The 22,773-nt window shown below is 38.9% G+C and overlaps 1 protein-coding gene and 1 long non-coding RNA gene across 2 annotated transcripts in view; one reads left to right on the top strand and one right to left on the bottom strand.

Annotated features, from left to right (window-relative positions):
* The window catches only part of ZCCHC24 (zinc finger CCHC-type containing 24), a 111,284-nt gene that overhangs the window by 7,695 nt on the left and 80,816 nt on the right, over positions 1 to 22,773 (top strand). The window contains exon 2 of the mRNA XM_062613498.1: positions 10,058 to 10,258. Within this exon, the coding sequence (XP_062469482.1) occupies positions 10,058 to 10,258 (201 nt within the window). The remainder of the gene's footprint in view (positions 1 to 10,057; positions 10,259 to 22,773) is intronic.
* LOC134161018 (uncharacterized) overlaps positions 20,924 to 22,773 on the bottom strand; it is a 91,048-nt gene continuing 89,198 nt past the window's right edge. Inside the window, exon 3 of the long non-coding RNA XR_009963798.1 lies at positions 20,924 to 21,762. This is a non-coding gene — a long non-coding RNA (uncharacterized LOC134161018). The remainder of the gene's footprint in view (positions 21,763 to 22,773) is intronic.

Raw genomic sequence — 22,773 nt, 5'->3', positions numbered from 1 at the left:
AAAAAATTCTAATTCAGAGTTTAAGTGGGCCGTTAAGAGGTCTCTGACTCTTGATTTAAGCAATATTTAAATATAAGACCAGAGGATTTTTTCCATACTATTTAAGAGTGAAAAACAATGACACAGTGCAGTTGCAGAAAGGTGCAGGCATAGATACTACAAAGCTAAATCATATAATACTGATAATATGATTTGCTTAGAAACAAAAACAAATATGTTCTTATCTAAACCTGATGCATACCTATAAATGTATATAAAAGTGATACTGGGTATCACCTTAAAGGTTCTGAATGGTTTCTTGAAATACAACAGTTACTATTTGTACCTCTCCTCAGTTTCTTTTTGCCAGGTCACTTGCCAGCAGCCTGATGCCCATTTTGCCACTCTCCTTAACTGCCTTTCTTCCTCTTTTAGAAAGCCACAAAGAAATGATTAAATTAAATGGGAAGAATGCAAGTCTTTGCTTTATGGCAGTTTCCTTGGTTCTGTCTGGGTTCCAGAGAAGTTATAGTGGATCAAAGGAACCGATTAAGTTTTACAAAGCTATTCAAATCTTACAGTAGTGCTGACATAATTCAGACAGATGATATAAGTGTCACAACTTAGATCACTTTTTTTTCCTGCAGGTCATTTTTTATTCTGAGAAACATTACAGACAATCTGTGATCTACTAAAAGTAGAACCTAAAATTATACACAGACTGACTTGAGGAAAGCAGAATAAATGCAGGGTTACAAGGCCTGGGCTTTGTCCATCTCCCTCATTGTCTAGCCAGGCCAGCACAGCTGTTGGGAGTTTTGGTGGTTTTTAAGTTTTAACATGTCACAAACCCAGCCCATTACTTTCTATCTCATGTTTTGGTATAAGTAAATGCTAACAAGTCCAATACTTTGACTATGAGGAATTTTAAGGAGGCTTTTGCAGGCTGTTTTTCTTAGCTCTTTCAGCTGCTGCTGATAGGAGATCTGCTGCCTGGTCTTCCAAACCTGTATCTTGGGAAATACGTCTTGTATTTCTACAGATTTAGTTTGAAGCCAGTGCACTCATGGTCCGGGACTTGAGCTCTCATGCCCAAAGCAGAAATACGTTCCTGCTGTATTAAACAGCCACCCACACCTACTCCCTGCACATGGCATGATTTGGCATCATTTTTGAATGAACACAAGTGCAATACCCTGGAAGGATCATGGGAATCTGGAAATCTATATTTTTATCTCTCACAGCTAACTGCCAACCAAGCAAACATTTTAACGGGATCAGCTTACTCCCATAGGTTTTCTTCTTGCCAACATAGAGGTTCCAGGTTTCTAAACTTTATTGCAATTGAAACAGGGGAGTTAGGGCCTGTATTTCTTCACACTAAGTCAGCCTGCTAGGCAACTATCTATGTGGCATGTATTAGGGCTGTGGATACCTGTGGTTGAACAGAAAGCAAAGGAACTATTGTACCATCATTGCATCCTGAAAATGGGGGATTAGTAGGAACTCTTAAGAGCATTCAAGCACCAGTGGTCTTTGAAAGAAAGGTGTTCTTATAAATATCTTTCTCCAACATACATTGTAACTGAAATTAATAGAGTAATAGATTCATTCCTCTAACAGATCCAACCTGGAAAAAAAATCCTTAATTCTACTTGGAAACCAGATTACTCAATTGTTATAATGTATCTGAAGCAGATTGTGTTTAGTTTTAGGTTTACTTGCTTGGATCACACCAGGCTGTGCTGTATCACAACTGATTAAAAGGGTGGCTTTAAAAGTAGATAAAAGCTTTAAAAGCTAGATTCACAAAATGAAATTCCAGCCTGTCATTTAGTACATGGAAATAATTTATTTTCCTCACTATATTCAATTTAATAAAAGTTTTTGTCTTCCTATGAGTGCAGGAACTGAGGCCCTAAGCGCATTGCTAGGGGCCCATTCTGGGCAGATGATGTATTGTTTCTACCTCTGACAGCGACCTTAGCTTTGCCTCTTTTAAACCTTGGCAGCCATCGCAGAGGTTTCTGTGCCAAGAAGGCATTACTGAATGTAAATGATATAAACAAAACTGTCTCAGACTTAAAGTTCAATCTAACCCAAAATGGACATTTCTTAGCAAAACCTTTCATCATGCAAGAGCTGCACAGGAGGTAAACGCTTTCCTAAGTGTGTCTTGAACAGGCACATATCTATTTCCGGGTCTTATTTTTCTTACGTTTGGAGTGTCAAAAGACCCACCAAATGAGAGGAAACCCGACTCTTGTTTTTCAAACTGCAGGTCAGATTGAGACAAGATTTCCTGCAGGAAACAGAGAAGTTAACAGAGAGTGCAGGGGTCAAAACATGTCCATCTGTTCTCCCCTCACTTTATGCTACACAACCTTCATAACCTCCTCCTCGTCTAAGAGCCCTTTCTCAACAAAATAGGGTTGTTTTTTACACTGCGAGGAGGCAATGGGATTGAGGTGTCTGGCAGAGGCCCTTCCCGCAGCCCTCTCTTGCAAAGGTCAGGGAGGTTGGCAGTCCGCAACCTGGGGACACTCAGCTGCAGGCAGTCGAGGGACAGGGCGAGAAATGAAAGCTCCTGTGGAGATGTTAAAGTAATTTACATCATGGATGGTCTCTGTTGTCCCTAACATAGAGCTCATGTGTTAGAGCCTCTCTTTAACGTAAGTGGGCAGTTGTTCAGCAGATGAAAAGGATCCCTGCAGAGCTTGGTGCAAGATTTAGAAGGTTCCTCCAAGACCGTGTACCTCCGACCAGAGGAAATCTCTATCCTCTCCTTTCCCACCTTTCCATATCTGCCATTAAAGGCTTTTTTGCGAGGTTACCATACATTGTGTAAAGTAAATGTCCTCACTGAGATCTACAGCAAACATTTCCTTGAGGCTGGAATAAAGAGGGTCACAGTACTAGCAGAGAGCCAAGAGGCCTACCTGAGACTCAGCAAGCCTGAAGATGATGACTGATCAACTTATTAACTGTCAGTGTTTTCTTACTTCTATATCACTGTATAGTAGATGGGGAGCAGCATTTTTTTTATATATATATTTTTTTTTTAAGATCCAAAGATTTGTGAAACTCATTGAAAGCTTTGGATCAAAATGTTAGAGATAGTGGATTTACAACACAGCGAGATGGTGGCATACCTTGCTCTTAAACCTTGCTGTGAATTGAAGGTACACCAGCCATATACAGGGAAGTGCGTGGCACCCATTTGCTGTCCTGCAGAGTCTCAGCAGTAGTGAGCAATTACAGCCTAAGAAGCCACAACCAGGTGAGCTGTCAGATCTGGAATAAATAGATTAGATAGATCTCCTGGATTAAAGATTCATCACCTTACCATTCACCTGCCTCACAACTACTGGCAAGTCAGGACACATTTGTAGTTGTCTCCTTAACACATTGCTTCTGCAATAGGAAAGTCCTAGTGCCATTTATCTGACAATATTTAGAAGTAGGCACTAATGTTAGCAGTTTAATATGAGCATGTATTCATCTAAAAACTCCTATAGAAGAAGGATGAATTAAAGTATGTTTGGCTAGTCTAACTAGCCAGGAAAGTATTAATTAAGGTTTACTTGGGTAGTCTATCTGTATTTTAGATGAGGAACTTGAGTAATTCACATTTTACTAAAGTCAACCCAAAGGCCTTTTTTTTTTTTTTTTTTTTTTTTTACAGCTAACTTAAACATTGACTTCAGAAGGAAACAGAAACCCAAGTCTTTTTTTTCATCCTACAGGCAAACATTTTCTTCACCAAGTGATGAGCTTTGCTTGCAGTTATCCAATGATAAAATGTCACTGCGTAAACTCTTAAACTGGTTTCTGTAAAAGTATTTATAATTTACTAGAAAAGCGAAAGCAGATGTAAGCCATACAGGAGCAGTTTTTGAGGGTTTCCGTTTCAGCCGTGGTAATTAAACTTCTCCATTTCTTCTGGCACTCAAATTAATAACAGCTAAATTTATGACAGTATTTTCATTTAATCCCTCTGTTTTCAGAAGGCTTTGGGGTTGGCTGTAATCACTGATTCTGCATTTGGCCACTTACGAAGAGCTGAAGCACAGAAAAATCACAGATTTGAGTGCTTTTCTCTTCATAAGATCATCTCCAGGTGCAACTGTTGTGTTTTCACACGTACGACATGGCCCCATAGATAAATCCCATGACAAAAGCAAGCCTTGGTGCACTAGCAGAGAAGACAGGTGTAGGCCCTCAAGTTAAGTTTTACATATTAGCACATACAAGACACTGAATTTCTGTTTGGGTAGCTTCAGATTTCTCTCTCCTCCAACATGGAAATAGCAACTGAGTGAGCATAATGACTTGTCTGTCCTGGAGTTTTATCCATGACACTGAACAGGGATTTACTCAGTTCTTATCTTCATGAAAATCCAAGCTGATAACTTAAGCACCTTTTGACATTTCAGTGCAGGGCTAATAATTAGCATGGCTAGTCTGGTTACCATCATACACACTTCACAGACTGGAGAATGTTTATAATTTACAGTACATGAAAACCTTACTTTTCCCACACTGATGATAGGGCAACCCAGTTCCTTCTTCCAACAAACATCAAACATCCATGGCGCCTGATAACTTAAACTCAACTCTAGAAGTTAAGACTGCTTTATTTTTGTTTGCTTTATTAGGTTGGCAACATACTAAAGCAAAAATAAGTCATCAGGATTTCTTTACTCATCACTTTTCAATTACAGACTGTTTCATGTAGTGGAAGAATTGATGACTGGAATATGTTATAGGAATATTGGAATGTTGCAGGACCTCATTTCAGTATGTGCAATTAAAACAAACATGGAGAGAATCACTAGCAGAAATCATACTATCTTACAGACCACCAAACAAATGTACTAGCCACATGCAGGCTATAAACCTTATCAACCAGCATAGGTCATTCTAGGTTCAGGTAACTGGTGCTCATACTTGAAAAGTAAGACTTACCACCTATTTGCTCAAATGTTTCATTGCATATTCCTACCAGTACCATTGTCTTTATTTTGAACATTAGCCATTGGTAAAAAAGAAGCTGAAGAGATAAATTCTGTTTCAGAATTTTCTTACCCACCCTCTTGGCACATCAGGCACAAAAGCCATCTTTGAAAGGCAGGCACTAGGCAAGAGGATCAAGAGTATTTGCCAAATCATTCACTTAACTAGGAATTTCTTAGAGGTGAGCAAGATGCTGGAACTCTTGAGTCACTCACATGTGTTACCCAACTGGAAATCAGAGTAACTAAGCTATAGAAGACAATAGTTGCCTCTTTCACAAAGGACCACACTGCAGCCTCATAGATTACGTGCCCTTTAACTGGAAACAGCAAACAAGTAACAAAGGAAGCCCTGCTTCCCAACACCACCAACAGATAGAGTTTATAGATCTACTAAGCAGAGAGGTTACTTTCAGAAATTACAATACCAGATTTTCGGTTTAGTTCACATTCAGCTAAGTCGACAAGTTTCATAGGAAGGACAAACAAACTTACATCATCAGCTGAAACTCCCCAGCCAGCCAGTTTCGAAGTTTTACCACCAGACCCCCTATCATCCCCCTATACAGAAAGATAAGGAAATCCTGAATTCATCGCAGCTGGCCTGATGAGCCTTGTAATTAGGACATGCAGTGTGGTCTTTCAACTTCTGGAGAATACTAACCCTTTCACTGCCAAATCCTTTCCATCTTGTTACAGCTCAAAATGAGACTCCATTTGAGAGGTATTATTTGTTATCTGCTTCTCAAAGATAAAGGTTTAGCTTTGCTACTGGCACACTGTGAACACAGAATAGTCATTGCTTTTGGTGGAAATCATCGGAGGAACAGTCTCCCTGCAACCTTCCAGATGTGTACCAATATACTTGAGACCAGAATGATTTAGAAAATGCATTTCCCTCTTCCTCTCTGTTTTCCTTTCTACTGTGTCTGCCTGAGACCATCAACAACCTTCCTGTCGTTCTGATCATTCCCTGGACATCCCCTTAGAGTGCGAACCTAATTCCAAGGTTTTGTTCAGAGCCCTTCTTAAAAATCACCTTGCAGCACTGCAAACACTTAGTAAGGGTTGAATTGCTGATTTGCTCAGTTAAGGTCCCCAGATAGGAAAAACCCCAACCTATTTTATGTATCTCAGCAATATTCATTCACCGCTTGTCTTCTACAAAGACAAAATGGACTAAATTTGTTTTCATCACATTCATTACATGTTCCTGAGCTTTCACTATTTGATTCCAGGGACAGGGCTGAACTTTCCCACCACCACCACCCTTGTTATATAACTTGGCTTTCTGGAATGGCTTTTTCCTCATCTCCTTCTGAAGAACTGGAGATTTCCGCAGCTAGCAACAGGATGTAACACCATTTGTGCCAGTGCTCTTTATAGCATATTTTAAGTGCCAGATTGATGTGTTTTTCACATGGACTCAGAGTTAAATTGATTTAAGACTATTTTCCAGGTCAGATTGGCAGAAACTGCTGAAGTAGTTTGCCTGACTGTATAGCAGGAGAGATCGGCTGCATCTTGGGAGTGGCTAGGAATTTTCCCTAATGAATTCATTATTCTTTGAAACACCACTGATGTTGGCAGTGTCCATCTTCTCTTTTGCTGTCATCTTCTGGGATGTTATATTTGTGTCTTTTCCTTTTTGAACACTGGCCCTCAAGATGATTATTATATTCAGAGCAACTCTGCGGAGAAGGACTTGTGGGTGTTGGTTGATGAGAAAATGAACATGAGCCGGCAGTGTGCACTCTCAGCCCAGAAAGCCAACCGTATCCTGGGCTGCATCAAAAGGAGCATGACCAGCAGGTCGAAGGAGGTGGTCCTGCCCCTCTACTCTGCTCTCATGAGACCTCACTTGGAGTATTGTGTACAGTTCTGGTGTGCTCAACATAAAAAGGACATGGAACTGTTGGAACAAGTCCAGAGGAGGGCCACGAGGATGATCAGGGGACTGGAGCACCTCCTGTATGAAGACAGGCTGAGAAAGTTGGGGCTGTTCAACCTGGAGAAGAGAAGGCTGTGTGGAGACCTCATAGCAGCCTTCCAGTGTCTGAAGGGGGGCTATAGGGATGCTGGAGGATGGACTATTCCTTAGGGACTGTAGTGACAGGACAAGGGGTAACAGGTTAAAACTTAAACAGAGGAAGTTTAGATTGGATATAAGGAGTAAGTTCTTTAAAGTAAGGGTGGTGAGGCACTGTAATGGGCTGCCCAGGGAAGCTGTGAATACTCCATCCCTGGTGGTCAAGGCCAGGTTGGACAGAGCCTTGGGTGAGATGGTTTAGTGCGAGGTGTCTCTGCTCACGGCCGGGGGGTTGGAAGTAGATGATCTTAAGGTCCTTTCCAACCCTAACTATTCTATGATTATAAGGAAGTATTTCATGGTAGTGTATGTAGGCTGGATGTTTTGGCATGTCCAACTTTGGCATGCATTGCACAAATACCTTGCCAGCTGAACGAGGTGCCACTTTCAGAGCTGTGTGTCATGCTTTGGCCACAGAGCTGTTGGTGGCTGCTAAGATTATGATTTAGAGCCAGTATAGCCCACAGTCTGATGGGATCCTGGCCTTTGACAAAGCTTCTGGCTGCCATAGTTAAAACAAACAAAAGTTTGTAAAGGTTTGCTTACAATGGGCAAAACTGTGGTCATTACAATCCTTATGTTTTTGCATTCACCTGAAATAGCCAAGAAGGGTTGGTCATGGTGCCAAATTGCTCCCTTATAATGGGGGTAATAGCTCAGTGTAAAGGATATCTAGAAAAGAAAATAGCCACCATTGCAAGCCACATGTCCAATTCAAAGCCTACTGAAGGCAGCAGACAGATATGTTTTGTTTTGTCACTGGGTTGGTCCTGGGAGCAGAAGTAGTAGCCTCCTGATGGGCAGGAGTTACATATTCTACATCCACAGGGTATGTTCCAGATTTCAGCAATAGGTAAAGAATTTGGGATTTCACACATTCTGTGTGTCCATACACCACCCTTCTATAAAAATCAGATAACAGGGAATTTACAAAGTTACTGGTGGGTGTAATGCATGTGAAGTGCTTTAAGAATCTCTTGGCAAGAGGGGCTCTTTTTAAAAAGAAAGATTTTGTATTATTCCAAGTGTATGTGAAAGAAAGCGGCTCCTAGGGAGACAAGAACTTCTTGAAGACCCTTAATTAATGCTATTTTGGCATCCATAGCACTTCCCCTTCCTTTTAACAATTTGATGCCAAGAATGTCTCATTCCAATGTGTCCAGTAAATCCTAGAAAATAAATTCCAGTGACTGTTGGAAGTATCTTCTGTTGCTTGATGGCTAAAGCAGCTAAAACCTTTTTGTTAGTTTTTTCAATAGCTTTTCCTTTTAAAATCTGTGGGTTTAACCCCTGAAATAAAGTGGCTGATTCTCCTCTCAGCAGCCAGAACATCTTGCACCAGCACAGAATTATGCTGTGCTGGGAGTAAAATGATGAGCATTTCAGTGGTGTGTGAAGTCCTAACCCTGCCCATGAGATCAGCATCTACTTTGTTGCTCTTTGAACTGATCCTGCTCATCTGTACCAGCTTCAGCTTCATAAGAAAGGGTTAGCAAAGCTCAGCATGTTCTGGTTGACTGTCGTAAGGGTGGGTGAAGTGGATTATTATCTGTATGGTGGTGGCCTGCCACTTAGGCTGAATTCTTATTTGTGGTGTACACCAGCTGCAGTGGGATGGGAATCAGCGATAGATGGGACTCATCCAGATAATTGTACCTAGAGCTTCAGTATGATTCTGCTGGCATATGACAGTCGCCAAGAAAACACACTGGCTCTGCAGACATCCTGAATGTTTGAGATCTCTGAAATAGATGTAATTCCATTTCAGATATATTTCACAAACTCTAAATCAATTCCAATGCATGCCTTCAATATATATATATATAAACATATATGACGTATGTGAAGACTTTGCTGAAATATTGGGATTTAACAGCACTGAAAAACAAGGTCTCCAGAGGCACATACTGGACTTCTTACCTCACTTTCCCATACGTAAGCAGTAATTCTTTGACGCCAGGAGAATTACATGAACATAGCATTACTGTGAGGTGTATCAGACCTAACACAGAAACACCCTGTGAAATGTGTCCCATCGTTTCAGAGTGGAGAGGACTGTCAATAGCTGGTCCTGTTTCTACAGATTTTCATTATTATGTTGGGTTTTTTTTTTTAGCTGCTTATTATTTACTTTTTAAACTCCAACTACACAATTTCTTTTGAGCCTTAACACATTAAAATAAATGAATCCTTGTTATCTCCATTAGGGAGATTAGCTACTTAGGTGTTTATGGGTTTCCTGCTGTTCCAAAGCTACTGAATGGAAAATTAGGAGCTCTTGATTTTGATTTGCAGATTGAGAGTGAAGACCCTATTGAGGTAAAGTACAAAAACTAGGTATTTACTCTTTATCAGGAAATGTTTAAATCACAGCAGGTTTCCCATTAGAAAATCCAAGACAGATGTTGATCTGAATGTTTCTTGTTATTGTTTTAATACGGGACTCTGTGTTGACTGTATTATTAACCAGATTGGAAATTAAAAATTACTTTACATTTTTCTTGGTGTTCTTTTCCTTTCCTTGACTTCAGTATTGTTCATGCAAGTAGTTTTGAATACAAAGCCATTCCCTTGTGTGGTTTCTTCTTTCAGCTTTTTGACTGCATATTCTAATGTGGTATGATCAAACAGAAGAAAGCAGTTGTTGCTCAGTGGAGAGGTTGGACTAAGTGAACCATGGCAAACTCAGTAGTTTGCTCAGCAGTGGGTTGACCAGCTCCACTGCACTGTGTTTGTGAAGCCTCCTTATTAATGACCTGTATATTGCTCTCCTAAATATGGAGCCATATTCTTAATCAAAAAAACCCAAAACCAACAGAAAAAAAAAAGAAAACCCAAACAAAAAAACCCAACAAACCAAGAAGCTTTTTTTTTTTTTTTCTGCTATTTTTGTCCTTCCCCTACTCAGATCAGTCTCATAGCAATCCTTAATAAAGTACTATGTTTCATGTGACTTTTTTCTTTTCTTTTGCAGGCTCTGAGCAGCAGTCTGTACAAGAGTGCATCACCTTATGGCTCACTTAATAACATTGTGGATGGGTTAAGCTCCCTCACTGAGCATTTCTCTGACCTATCCCTTTCTTCAGAAGCCAGAAAACCTAGCAAGAGGCCACCTCCTAACTACCTGTGCCACCTCTGCTTTAATAAGGGACACTACATCAAAGACTGCCCACAGGTAAGGAATATACAATTTCGTGAAAATTTTCACCATTCCTTAATTTAGTAACACAGAATTTGATCAAAATACTTCTTTGGAGTATCACTGAAGAAATATCTTGACAAAGTGCCATGCTAGCCATGTGTTCTTTTAATCTATCCTTTATCACAATGCTGATGGAAAAAAATACGCTACTTCATTTGCCTAATAAGCATTACAAAAGATACTAATCTAAGCACATGAATAAGTAAATTTTGGAAACTTTAAAAATGGGTACTATGTAATTTTCTATTGTGTAAAATATGTTTTCAAGCAGCACACTATAGTCAGTTTGCAATGGTACTCAATAAAAATATAACAAGTTACATGTGCTAAAGAAGAAGAAATTGTTAAACTGGATGAGAACTTTGAATCAGTGTTGAACACAAGCTCCAAGTATTTCTGGTGTAAAATGTCTTTTGTCTCATAGATTTGCCATGCTTGACAAGATGTGATGGTCTTGGACTCCTAGAACTTTTCTGTAGTGGCAAAGCTGGCAATATTTATTTCCTTAGAAAAGAGGTATAAGCCAGTGTGCACTAAAACCACTCACCAATCTATACATATTTTTTCTGGGGCTCCAAGACACAGTGTGAAAGGTTTCTCCATCCTCTCAAGTTTCAGCTGGATGCAGTCATGTTGCTGGCTTAAACTTTCACAACTCCAACAATATTCTATGCAGAGTCCCAAGGAAATTAAAGTGCTGCCAATACTTTAGAAATACAGATGTGGAGAATATTGGCATCCACTTCACTATGACTTTAACCTCCTACCCTCCTAGTGTGTGACTTTCAGCAGAATTAATCTGAACAAAATTAAGTACAGTTAATTTGCAGTTATGGATGTCAGACATGTATAAGCCAAAACACAGGCAGAAAAGCATCTGCCAGCTGGGCAAGGTCAGCATGAAATCAAGTCTAATGTCAGATGAGGTTTAACTGAATGTATTCCTCCTGCTGTTGTGCATAAACTAGACTGTTTTCTTCATTGATTTTAGCTGTATAGCTCTCATTAAATGTGAAATTAAATTACATTTGCAGTCTTGGGTGTAGCACTTGAAAATATTTTTACTTTGTGTTACTTCAGTATATGTTGAGTAAGACAGTTTTCTATAGGAAAAAATGATGAAATTTTCTTTGCTAGGAGATCAAAAATGCTCTGGTTTGTATACTCCTGTATTTAATGTACTTAGTTTAGCATTCTACAGCAAATAGTAGAGATAGGAACATCTAATATCAGCTTGCAGAGATGGTTCCAAGCAAATGTGTCAATGTTGGAGCAGTAATGCATTGTTTATTTCATAGGTATTTTTACAGTTTGAGGCACTAGGGATTAGAGAACAGTTAATGAAAACTGAAGACATACCCATAGAAATCCCAGGAGATGCAAACAAATTAAGGGTCTTGTAGGAAGATTAACTCACGTAAATTGCACATCCTATGTAATTTTTCTAAGATTTCACTAGTCGTGTCTTCAGTTTCTCTGTGAACCAGGAAATGAGAAGACTTCCGACAGAGCATACTCTGTGGCTGGCCTATGAGCTAGTGAGTAATGAGTGAAGGAATACTGGATGGGGAGGCATCTGCTTGCTCACTGCATGCAGTCTTCTACAGTTACAGGCAGCCATATGACACAGCTCCTTTTGTAAACTGATTAAGTTTTAGTTGGGAAGTATTTGAATGTTTTGCCCTCACTATTGCTGATGTAGGAAGCTGCTCTGGAACCTCAGTCCTCTCCTAATTAGAAATCTTCCAAATTCCAGGATAAGTGCAACTCAGAGCTATTTTATAGTCATTTGCTCTCCTGCCAAAATTATCCTCCCCTGAAACAGCTCTTCTACCTCCCTGGTGTTTATCTCAGGACGTATTAATAGACTGCAATCGTATCCTCTCTCAGCACTCACTCTGCAGGACTAACCAAACCAGGTTTTCTCAGTCTTTTCACAAAAAGTATACAGACTCTCTATTCCTCAGTCCTTCTCATGGCTGTCCTCTTGTGCTTTTCATCTCCTAGGGCATGGCATCCCAGAACAGATTTCGTCAGTGCCTTTCACTGTGCGTGCACGTATCTGTTTCCATAGATTAAAATTTATGCCACTTAAGGAATAGGTGATAGGAAATTAGTTCTGCTTTATTGGAGATTTCTAACACGAGCATTTTATGGTCTAGTCTGGTAAGTACTTTCTTGAAAACGAGCATACTTAAGCATTCACAGAAACTTAAGCCTTTCCCTTATATTATCCAGATTTGAGGACAGATGTACAGGAGATGACCCTCTGTGCAAGAGTTGTGCTCAAAATGTTGTGCACAAGAAGGAATCACCAATGGCAGGATCAGGCTTTTGTCAGAAAGAACCCATTTGTTACCACTGCTTTTGATGATAAGTGATTTCTTAATTTTAACATCATATGCGCTATTTAACAGCTTAGATTTTGATGCTTAGTTTCACTACTGCTGTCAAAAATGAAAGTTGTTTTGCAAATCCTACCAAAACCAGGGCTGTAGCTATGCATTTTTAAAGTGCTTAAATTTGGACAGAGAAAAGAGATAAACTAATCTGATTTGGAGAAAACGCGAATCAGTAAATCATTCAGTATTTTTATTTTCTTTTTATATAACTGCTTAATAGGAAACAGATTTTGAAATGCTGTGTTTTATGGAGTTTTTCCTGCATAACAAAGAAATTGTGTAACAACTTTGAGACTTTATATCCTCCCTTAATTCTGCTTGTTATAAACACTGTAAAGATGTGTTCTTTTTCTGTTACTGTAAAAGTTGATGGTATACCACACTGATGAAAACACATGCATCAGTACAGATTTGTATCATAAGAGATGATCATATTTTAAGAGGTTAAATAACTATAAACAGAAAAGGCCAGCTTTAGTATTTGAATACCTCAGGTATCTGCAGTTTGTCCAATATCCTGTCCATAATTATGTCTGGAAGTTAAAGCGGGATTTAGCAAACTTCTATTATCTTAGATTGCGGTTTCTGTGATCCGAGTGATAGAAAGTGTTTTCTGTTTTAGAAACTAGCAGAAGTGAGAGCAATGTTATAACTGCAAGTCATGATTTCCAGTTGGTCTACCTTCACAAAAACTGTAGCAATTATTATATCTCTACAAAACACAGTACTTTTTATCTGCAGTCTCATCTTTATACTATGCCTACACTTTCTCTCAACTAATTTTGAGTTTCAGTGTCTTAGACGGTAACATCTTACTGATACCTCTCTGATGTTCTTTCACATACAAAAATATCATTGATGTGAATGAACTGAAAATATCTAGAGAATAAAGGTTAAACCAGTGCTCTTAAACTTAACATAGCGATGCTTGTAAATTATCATAGACAGTGCCATCAAATATACAAAGTAGTTCTCTTTAAATAGCAAGGAAGGTGAGAAATGAGTGCCTTTCCTATCTGGTTTAGTAGTGGTTAGTTGTATGATATATAAATACATACATATGTAAATTTGTCAAAACTTTTTTTACTTATTTGTGTACTCAAAGATACTGTGCCAGTGTACATATTATCTATTCATGATAACCATAGACTTTCTTTCCCTTGCTGGAACAAATAGTGATGAGCTCTGGGCCAGTAATAGTTAAGATCTATGATTCTTTACGACATTTATTTGTCTATCAGACGTAGAAACTCATAGATGATCTTTTTAAAAACGTTACATTATCTGTTTTCACCCAATATCACTGTCGTCTATGTTTTTAATCCTACAAAATAGAAAAAGTGGTTGTGTTTGTAATACGCATGGCGTATATATAATGAATCTTGCTCCTTTACAGTATGGGGGAACCTAGTTCAGGTTCCAGGAAGTTGCAGAGTGGCTGAAGCTTTGCCATGGTTCAGAGTCTTTGGGAAGGAAGACCTGATTTATTGCATATGCCATTCATTTTGTTAATTTTGGGCAGTAATGGATTAACAGCAAAGGCAGCAACAATGTTTGTACTTGTAGAGGTCCAAGCTCAGAGCTCAAGCTAAGTATATGTGTATTCAAAGTTTCCAAACTGCTGTACCTTATTTCTGCCAAGCAGCAGTTCCATCTACTGGTCTCTCTGTCCTAAGTTTGTTCAAGTGCTTCAAATCCTTTTGTGAAAATACGTGCAGGCCTACTCACTCAAAAAATATGTGGTTCCAGCTGTATTTTTCTGAATGCTAAACAAAGAGACTGCTCTGATCCCGATCCAGTGCTAAGCTTTCTAAAAAACTTCCTGACAATTCCTGTAAATTTCTATACAGGCAAAGAACTCACATCATGGAGACTTGGTACTAAAAAATTAAATAAATAAATAGGGAAATATCACCATTCTGCAGTCAAATCCCTGGTGCACTGCAACTGTTTACTCCAGTCTCTGGGAGATACAGAACTGTTACAGTGTGTTTCCCAATTTTACAGTATACTCATAGAGGAAAATGCATGTGCATGCTCAGGAGTACAGTCATACTACCACAGACGTATATGTAATGTGAAACATTGGCCTTATTTTGCATTGCATTTTCAAATCTGTGAATGAAATGTATGGCATGATCTATTTTCATGAGCCTAAGAGTGGGAGTCTTTCCATTGCAAACAGTGATCTTTGAAGCAGATCCTGTAAAACTAAAGTACCTTGAGAACACATACTCAAGTCAGTGGGAGTAATAGGTAATTGTGGCTGCTTGACTTTGCATAGATTTGCTTTTGTGGTTTCATGCAGGATGTGGAAGAAATCACTGTCAAGCTGAGTTTAGTCCTTTCTTCTTAGTCCATAGCTTGGTTTGCCAGATCATGCTGCCCCGAAGCTGTCCCTCCCAGTGGTCAGATATAGTGGATCTTTGGCAGTAGAGTTGGCTCAGCAGGCAGCTATTTGGCTGCAAGATTGCAGTGACTCTCATGCCTGAAACATTAGTCTGATTTGTCTTGTGCCTTATGGTTGTGCAAGGATCTCAAATATCCACAACAGCCATGGAGTCCACAGCTGTGCTTTCTCCAGGTACCAAAGGCTGGCTAAGATGGCAATGAGGAACAAGCTTCCATCTTTACAAAGATAGAAGGATTTTACCTTTCTGGTTTTTAGCTAAGAGATCTTAATGCTTTTCTTTAAAAAAAGCAAAGCAAACACAAACCTCTTGAGATTTATTTTTCTTTGTAAGTGGAAGATGATGTTTCAAAGAGCTCCAGAATTAAAGGAGATCACAGATATTTTACCATAGTCTTGCAGATATCAGGTAATGGCTTGCAAATAAACACATCTTTTCTCCATTGAACCAAGCAAAGTATCAGTATTGTTATTCAGTTATAGAACAAGGGGTCAATTTCCCCAGTCTTTCAGAAATCTGAAGTCCTGTATGGCTTACTTTTGCAGGTCCACATAGGTTTTGATCAAAGTATACTTGCTAGCATGTGATCTGCTGCTGTAGGGGTCTTTCTTGTTTATGCTTCAATTCCGTTTGCTTAGAGTGTTATTACAGGCCTGACAGTGGAATCCCTGATATAAATAAAGTAGTATTCAAATCACCAAAATTAATATTCCTCTTACAGAGGTAAAGATGAAATCTGGGGCACTAAATTCATGTCTGGTGCAGTAGCACTGATTTTAGTAAGACCAGTACTGAAAGAAAATCTGTATTGCCTGTATTACAAGGAGGAAAAAGCTCTCTGCTGTGAGTGTTTTCAAAGTAGCACTCCAGAAGAAAAATATGTATGTATATACAGACCCTTGTTTCTCTGGCTTTGCAATATATTTTAATACATTAACCCATTTCGTATAGTGCATATTTCTTCACCTAAACATATCGCTATAAGAAAGTGTAATTCTTAGATGTTCATTCTGCAAATACCTATGCATGTACTAAATTTCCACATTAAAACATCCTGGAACAATTTGAGGATCTCAAAAGTCTTGTTTGTACATAGCATACTACTTTCATTTATTTCTATTTTTCCACTCAGAACCTGGATAAAATTATTTTAGATGGATTGGACTTGGCTAAGAGTTTTTAAATTCCTTTTTACCGCATGCAGCCTCTTTGACAACTCCACGATATCAAATATAATGCAGAAGTTACTGCAGATTGTTTTGGTTTGTTGTTTTTTTTTTTCTCATATGATTGAACTTATTAGCCCTGCCACGTTTTCTCAGAATTTCTGAGATTAATTGGATATATTTTCCCAGATAATTTCTACTTTCATTAGGAAGACTTGCAGAAATCTTGTAACAAAAGTATGGTGGGCTGTAATTTGGTCACATCCATTCTATCGCTGGAGATTTAAGCTGCTTAAGACTCTGAAGCATCAGAAAATACCCACTGCTCTCTGTTCTGTAAACATTGAATAAGCTGTACATGTCATGGATTTAAACCATTTATCAGAGAGGCAGCTGTATGTGAGTTGAGGGTATCCAAACAGCACTGCTTTGAAAAGCGTGCTCCCTAAGTACTAGTTTTAAAACTCTGGCCATAATATATGGTGTTTACTTCCAATTGTTTGATAAACTAGGTGCTTGGAAAGAAGATACTGAACCCTAACACACCAGAATAAGAGCACTTAGTGAAAAAGAAAACAGCAATATCTAGTGAGCTGTACCTGTGCCCTTTTCCTATATAGCACACTAGTGGAAACTACATTCCCAAAAGTCTGGAAGACCAGCAAAAACCAAGCTCCTCTTTCAGCACCATCACTGAGACATTGTTGCTGTGGTTCATTCTTTATTCCTGTTACAAGTTCAAAGTTCAGTCTTGTGCCCCCCCAGGGGAAAAGCAATGTAAACAGGCAAATATTGTAAAAGGGCATGCATGCTTCGTCCTTGTAGCAACCTTGGGGTGGAATCTCAGGTCCCATGTGATGGTTACCAATGGACTGTGTGATAGGTATTGGAAGATTGCCCACCACAGAATTTGATTTCATTTCGTTCAGGTTTTGTAACTTCTTTTTACTTACTTTTGAATCTCATTTGCATATTCATTGTCCAGATAATTTCAAGCCAGTTGCCCACTGGCCACAAGGTGGATATCACAAAAAGGGCACTGTTTAAATGTAAACCCTTATGGATACCTGGCATTAAACTTATTAAGGTTTCATCACTGGTGAAGCCTCAGCTGGGTCCAGGTTGAGCACAAAATCAATTTGGGGTCATTGAAACATGACTTCTGTTGAAAGATTGAAGAACCAATGTTGTGTGCTCCCACAAAAAGACACATTAATAATGTGCAAATATGTAGAAAACCTTACATGAAGGGCACAGTTTGTTTTCCAGATTAACAGCAGATGAGTCCAGAGTGCTGGAGTTCAACTAGGCTGCTCTTTCTAACTGTGAGGCATTGAAATAAAGTGCCTGGGAAGACTCTTGATCATTGGAAGACTTTCAGAACAGTATACATAAACATACATCAGGATTTTCATGAGTTATTCTGTCCATGGATAAGTGAGAGAACATCCCAAAGCATTTCCCAGCCGTATGTTACTACTATTGTATACCTGTGTACTAATAATACAAATCATTATCTTAAATGTGAATAATTTATATTTAAAAAACATTCACAACAAACGAGATCCAAATCCTGTGCGAATCACTGAGAGACTTTTATAAACTCTGTTGAAGTATACTGAACATAGCTATTGCATTGTTCTGAATCTGAACTCCGTTTACTAACAATTTGGTATTTGCTTAGTTTGCAGTAAACCTGATAAACCATAATTAAGTGCTTAGCTTGGAATTGACACTGTGAGCATTCCCCTGGAGAAGGAAAGTAAGGTCTGGTTTCCAGCCCTCCATAAGCTGATTTTTAGATAAGGTAGAGAAAGAACTACCAGGTCAAACCCACACTAGTTTATCAATTGCTCATTCACACTGATAAGAAAAGGGTAATGGAAGATTAAATGAATCATGTTTTCTCACTTTGTAAAAGTATTTTGGTTTAGTGTGAAATACAGGAATTCCCATCCATACTTGGAAGCATTCAATATCTGACTGGACAAAGCCCTAAGAAACCTGACCAGAACTCTGTGTTAGTCCTGCTTTGAGCAGGAGGTTGGACGGGTGACCTCCCAGCATCCTTTCCAAATCTGATGGTACAGTGATTCTATGATAATTAACTACATTTTCATGCTCTGCAATAAGCGACCACTGAGTGTTCTTCAAGATCTCTGTATCTCCCAGTTCTAATGTCTGCCACAATCCTTTCTAAGTGTGCTTTTAAACAAAAGGCTGTTGCAAAATACAATATGGCTAAAACATAAAAGTTAAAGCAAACAGACATTATTACAACAACAAATATGGAAAACAGAAGACCTTAAACCTCAGAAATGACACCTGTCAAAATGTCCATGCACAAACACTTCCTGTAAAAATGTAGCTTAATTTAAACTATATTCTGAAAGTAAATCACATAACTTGTTTTTTTTTTCCTAAAAGGAATTTTCTCTAGAAAAATACCTATTTCAACAAGGTGTTAAGCTGAAAAAGCAAAAAAAGGGTGGAAGTGGACTTCTGATGTGGAGGAAACCACTTTGCAATGGATTGAATTTGTTTTGCAGTGTTTCATAAACTTAATGTACCCAAGCAAACATTTGTATCTTGGCATTTCTGGTTTGAAATTCTGCAGATTTTCACATCTGCCAAATGTGTTAATATTTCAGGTCTCTTTCCCAGTTCTAACAGAACCTCATTTCCCCGTTCCTCAAAAATGAAAATGTGTTTTCTGATAATCTCCATACCAAATTAAAGAAGGCCTACAAGGTCTGAGCAGAGGCTGGGTGGTGCCAGATAAATGGCAGAGAAAGTGACTATGGGGGGAGTGAACTGCCTTGTCCCTCCCTCCCTTTTCCTTTTAACTTACTGCACAGTGTAGGAAGCCAGCAGATAGCAAACACGGTGAAGAACAAGAGCAAGCCTCTAAAGGCAGAGCAGCAGTTTTGCTGGCAGTAACTCTCAGCAGCAGTGTAGCTTGTGCTTGCTTTTCTGATTGTCCCAGGACAGTCCGTAGGGTATGAGGACACAAATCCAGCCCAGGGGGCCCCTCACATTTTTCCTGCTGACAAGAGGTCCAGTCAGTCCTGCTTTTCCCTCCTGTTATGTCACTTCCTTCAAGAAATTAAGATACTAAATGGAAATTAATCCCTTTTCCATTTCCCTGGTACAGCACAAGTATTTGTGTTGTTCTGCTTTATCTGGCTTATGTCAATAAATGTAAAAGGAGCCTTATATATTTTGATATGACCCTTCTTATAGTTATAAAAAGGTCTCCTATGAGATGTTAGCAGAGTTTCTCAGGTAACTAATTCCCATCTATGCCTTCTGGGATTTTATATACCCTTCAGACTGGCTGAGCAAGTTAGATCAGAAGCAGAAGAGAAGGCAGGACTGCATGCATCAGGAACACAAGTCTGGGTGCTGTATGATGCATATGTGTCAGCCTTATGGACATCAAGCTCAGGATAAGCTTACTGTAAACTTTGTTCCTTAATGTTTTCTATTTTACACTAGAATTTATCTGTCATATTACTGATAAAAGGACTGTTATTTAAGGAGACATTTTCCAGGTTTGTAAAAGCTTGGGTTTTGGTTTTGTTTTGTTTGTTTTTTTCCAAAAAAAAGCTTTTTCTTACATGTTTCGTTCATGAGGCAGAAAAGGTAAAATGTCTATATAGTTATTAGAGACAACAAAGAATAAGCCTTTTGTTTCAGAGCCCAGTCAGTGCAAAATTATGAGCTAAGGCAATAAGCCCATGGGCGGGCACTTAAATTAAAAAATTTGGGGATTTTAGCAGCAAGAGCAGACATTTCGGAAATTACATAATCTTGATTATTGGTTCATCTTTACATCTGATTTGTTGCAAGATACTCACTACTTTTTGTTTCTAATTCATTCCCTGAATGTGCAGAGACCTGCATAGGAGTACAGCAGCACCCCTTGAACTCTTTTATATTACTGAGTCCTGTAAACAGTTCTGTTTTCCTTCGGCAACGAAAGAGCACATTTCAACTAGACTTAGACATGGTCTCAAGCTGTAATTTTGGATGTGAGTTGAAAGCAACACTGAACATTTCCCAGGTTCAAGGGTTTCATTTACAAAATACTGGTTTCAAGTCCATTTCTAATTTTAGCGCACGTTGCAGGTGTGCAACTATAGATAAAACTCTGTAAGAGCCCAGACAAATCAATACTTCCACCTGAGCCAGCCTACCCACACCATCTGGCAGCCAGGAACACCCAGCCCGAGTGCACTCAGACCTCCCAAACACTGTGCCATGGGTCTTATGTGGGTGAGAAAAGGAGACCCTCAGAAGGCTTCATGAGAGCAGAGATAACCTCTGAGATGGTTTTATACAGCCTATACTCCTAAACACCTGATTACACAGTTGAGGAAATTAGAAGAGCAAGAAGTGGGGAGAGAAAGGCTCCATTCAAAGAAACAGCAAACTAAAAGACTTTACTAGAAAATAAAAAGATTCATCAAAGTAGAAAGGTGGCTTTGGTTTAAATACAGACCCAAAAGTTTATAGTGAACTCCCAAACTTAATAGTACTCATTCCAGACCTGCATTTTCTGTATCTCTTACTGCAAGTTGAAGCTCTGCTACTTAAAACAGATTTCTGTAAATGCTCGTTAAGATGATCTAATAGATTAATGACAAAATTGCATTGCTGTAGCCATAATTCTTATCAAGAATCATGAAAAACTCTTCCTCATGTCCCTAGGAAAGATCCTCTCTATACTTTACATGGGGGCAAGCCACCACCAAAATGGTTGCACTGGCTTTTATGCTGCAATTGCCACTTGTCGAAGTGTTTACACAAAACATGAGAAAGTGCAGAATCAAGCCCAGGAATTTTCAGGTTTCCTTGAAAATGGTGACTTATGTAAATTTTGGGGTTCATTCCTATCCTGAGATTGTTATACAGCTGTGACAGGTGAAATACATATCCCACCTGCATTTCACCTGTCATAGGAGTATAACTTTCTCAGGATAGCCGATATCCGTATCTTCTGAGATAGCACAGAGTGCTGTTACACAAAAAGAAATGACCACACTCCAATTTTAGAGTGCATTAGTCATTTTTGCATTAGCAACCAAAAGCTTCTATCAGTTTTCTCCTCATCTAAGCATATTATACTATTTTGTCCTATGTGATATAATGTGGAAGGCTGAAGCTATGAAGAGGGGGACGGAGGCCTAGTGCAGTGATGTGTGAAGTTTTCTTGAGGTGGCTTGCAGGGTGGTGTGAGGGCCTGACTTCCATATTCAGCTTTTCTTTATTATCTGTCTGCCCTCTCAGCTTTTCACCATTTTGTAATCTTGTTTGTTTCCTTATCATTGATATGATCGTCTAAAACACAGACAAAAGCTTCTTGTTGATCCCTCTTCCTTTGTGTGACCCAGTCACAAATGGTACTTTGAATTTCCTCACCTCCACTTAGTGCTCTTAGAAGACGGGTTAGGTAACATGGCACTCATCATCTGACAGCCAAAGGTCCTTGTGCACTGTGAAGGGACAGAAAGGTGGAATGTAAAGATAGATGTTATATGCCCGCAACTGTCAGCTTTAGCAGATAACATGATAAAATCTAACAGTCATGCAGAGAGGTTGTTAGCATAGCACCACATACAGGACTGACAGACAGTTACTGCTTGTGTTACTATTTCTGTTGTTCAGTAATGAAAGCTATGGTAATTAATAACAGTCTAACTTTTAGGCCACTGCTAACATTCCTGTTAAACTTCAAGAAAATTGTCTCTCTGGTATCATTTACAGCAGTCTCCTGAGTAGCAAGTCTTAACTGTAATTTTATGGTTGGTTTGGGATAAATTATTTCCTTGCACACTATACTGAATCTATTTAAATAGAAGACAGGAGACACTTATTATAAACATGAAAAGTGGTGGTATTAATGTGAAGCTATTGGAAAGGCTTTCTTTTTTAATAATGTTGACATATGTAAGTAAATAATAGTGTTCTCTATAGCTGCTTAAGGCACAACATATCCAATATTAGTGTTAGTACAGCTAATAAGGGCTGTACTGTTTATACTGAGCTCACAACATGACTCACATGTTGTATTTGTTTGCAAAGTTGGAGAGAAGAATGGGGCTTTTTTTTAGCATTAACATAATTTCACTCTCATCTGCTTTCTTCTGAGCGCCATTCCTGATTCAGCACGCATGAGTCTGCTAATGAAATCCAGATGTCAGGCAAAAAAACAATAAGCTCTCCCACCCATCTGGTGGATCAGGTTTCACAGAGATTGGAAAAAAGAATCAGTAAAGATTCCTAGAATGTCTGAAACTTCAGATTTCAGTGTGTTTTCGGAGAGCAGAGGGAAGCAGGGGGGTGGTTTGGAGGTAAAATTGATAGCACGTCAAGATCCTTGGTAGAAAAGTGAGGAGAAATGGAATGGTTATGTTATCAGTTACTCTGAGCCCTAAACAGACTTAGTATATCCTGAATTCAGTGCTGCTACTGAAAAGCTACACTGAGCATCACAAATAGCAGTT

This window comes from Pezoporus occidentalis, unplaced genomic scaffold, assembly GCF_034315485.1.
Source record: "Pezoporus occidentalis ecotype Australia unplaced genomic scaffold, CSIRO_AGI_Poc_V1 ctg101, whole genome shotgun sequence".
NCBI lineage: Eukaryota > Metazoa > Chordata > Aves > Psittaciformes > Psittacidae > Pezoporus > Pezoporus occidentalis.
This window is presented reverse-complemented; position numbering and strand designations above follow the sequence as displayed.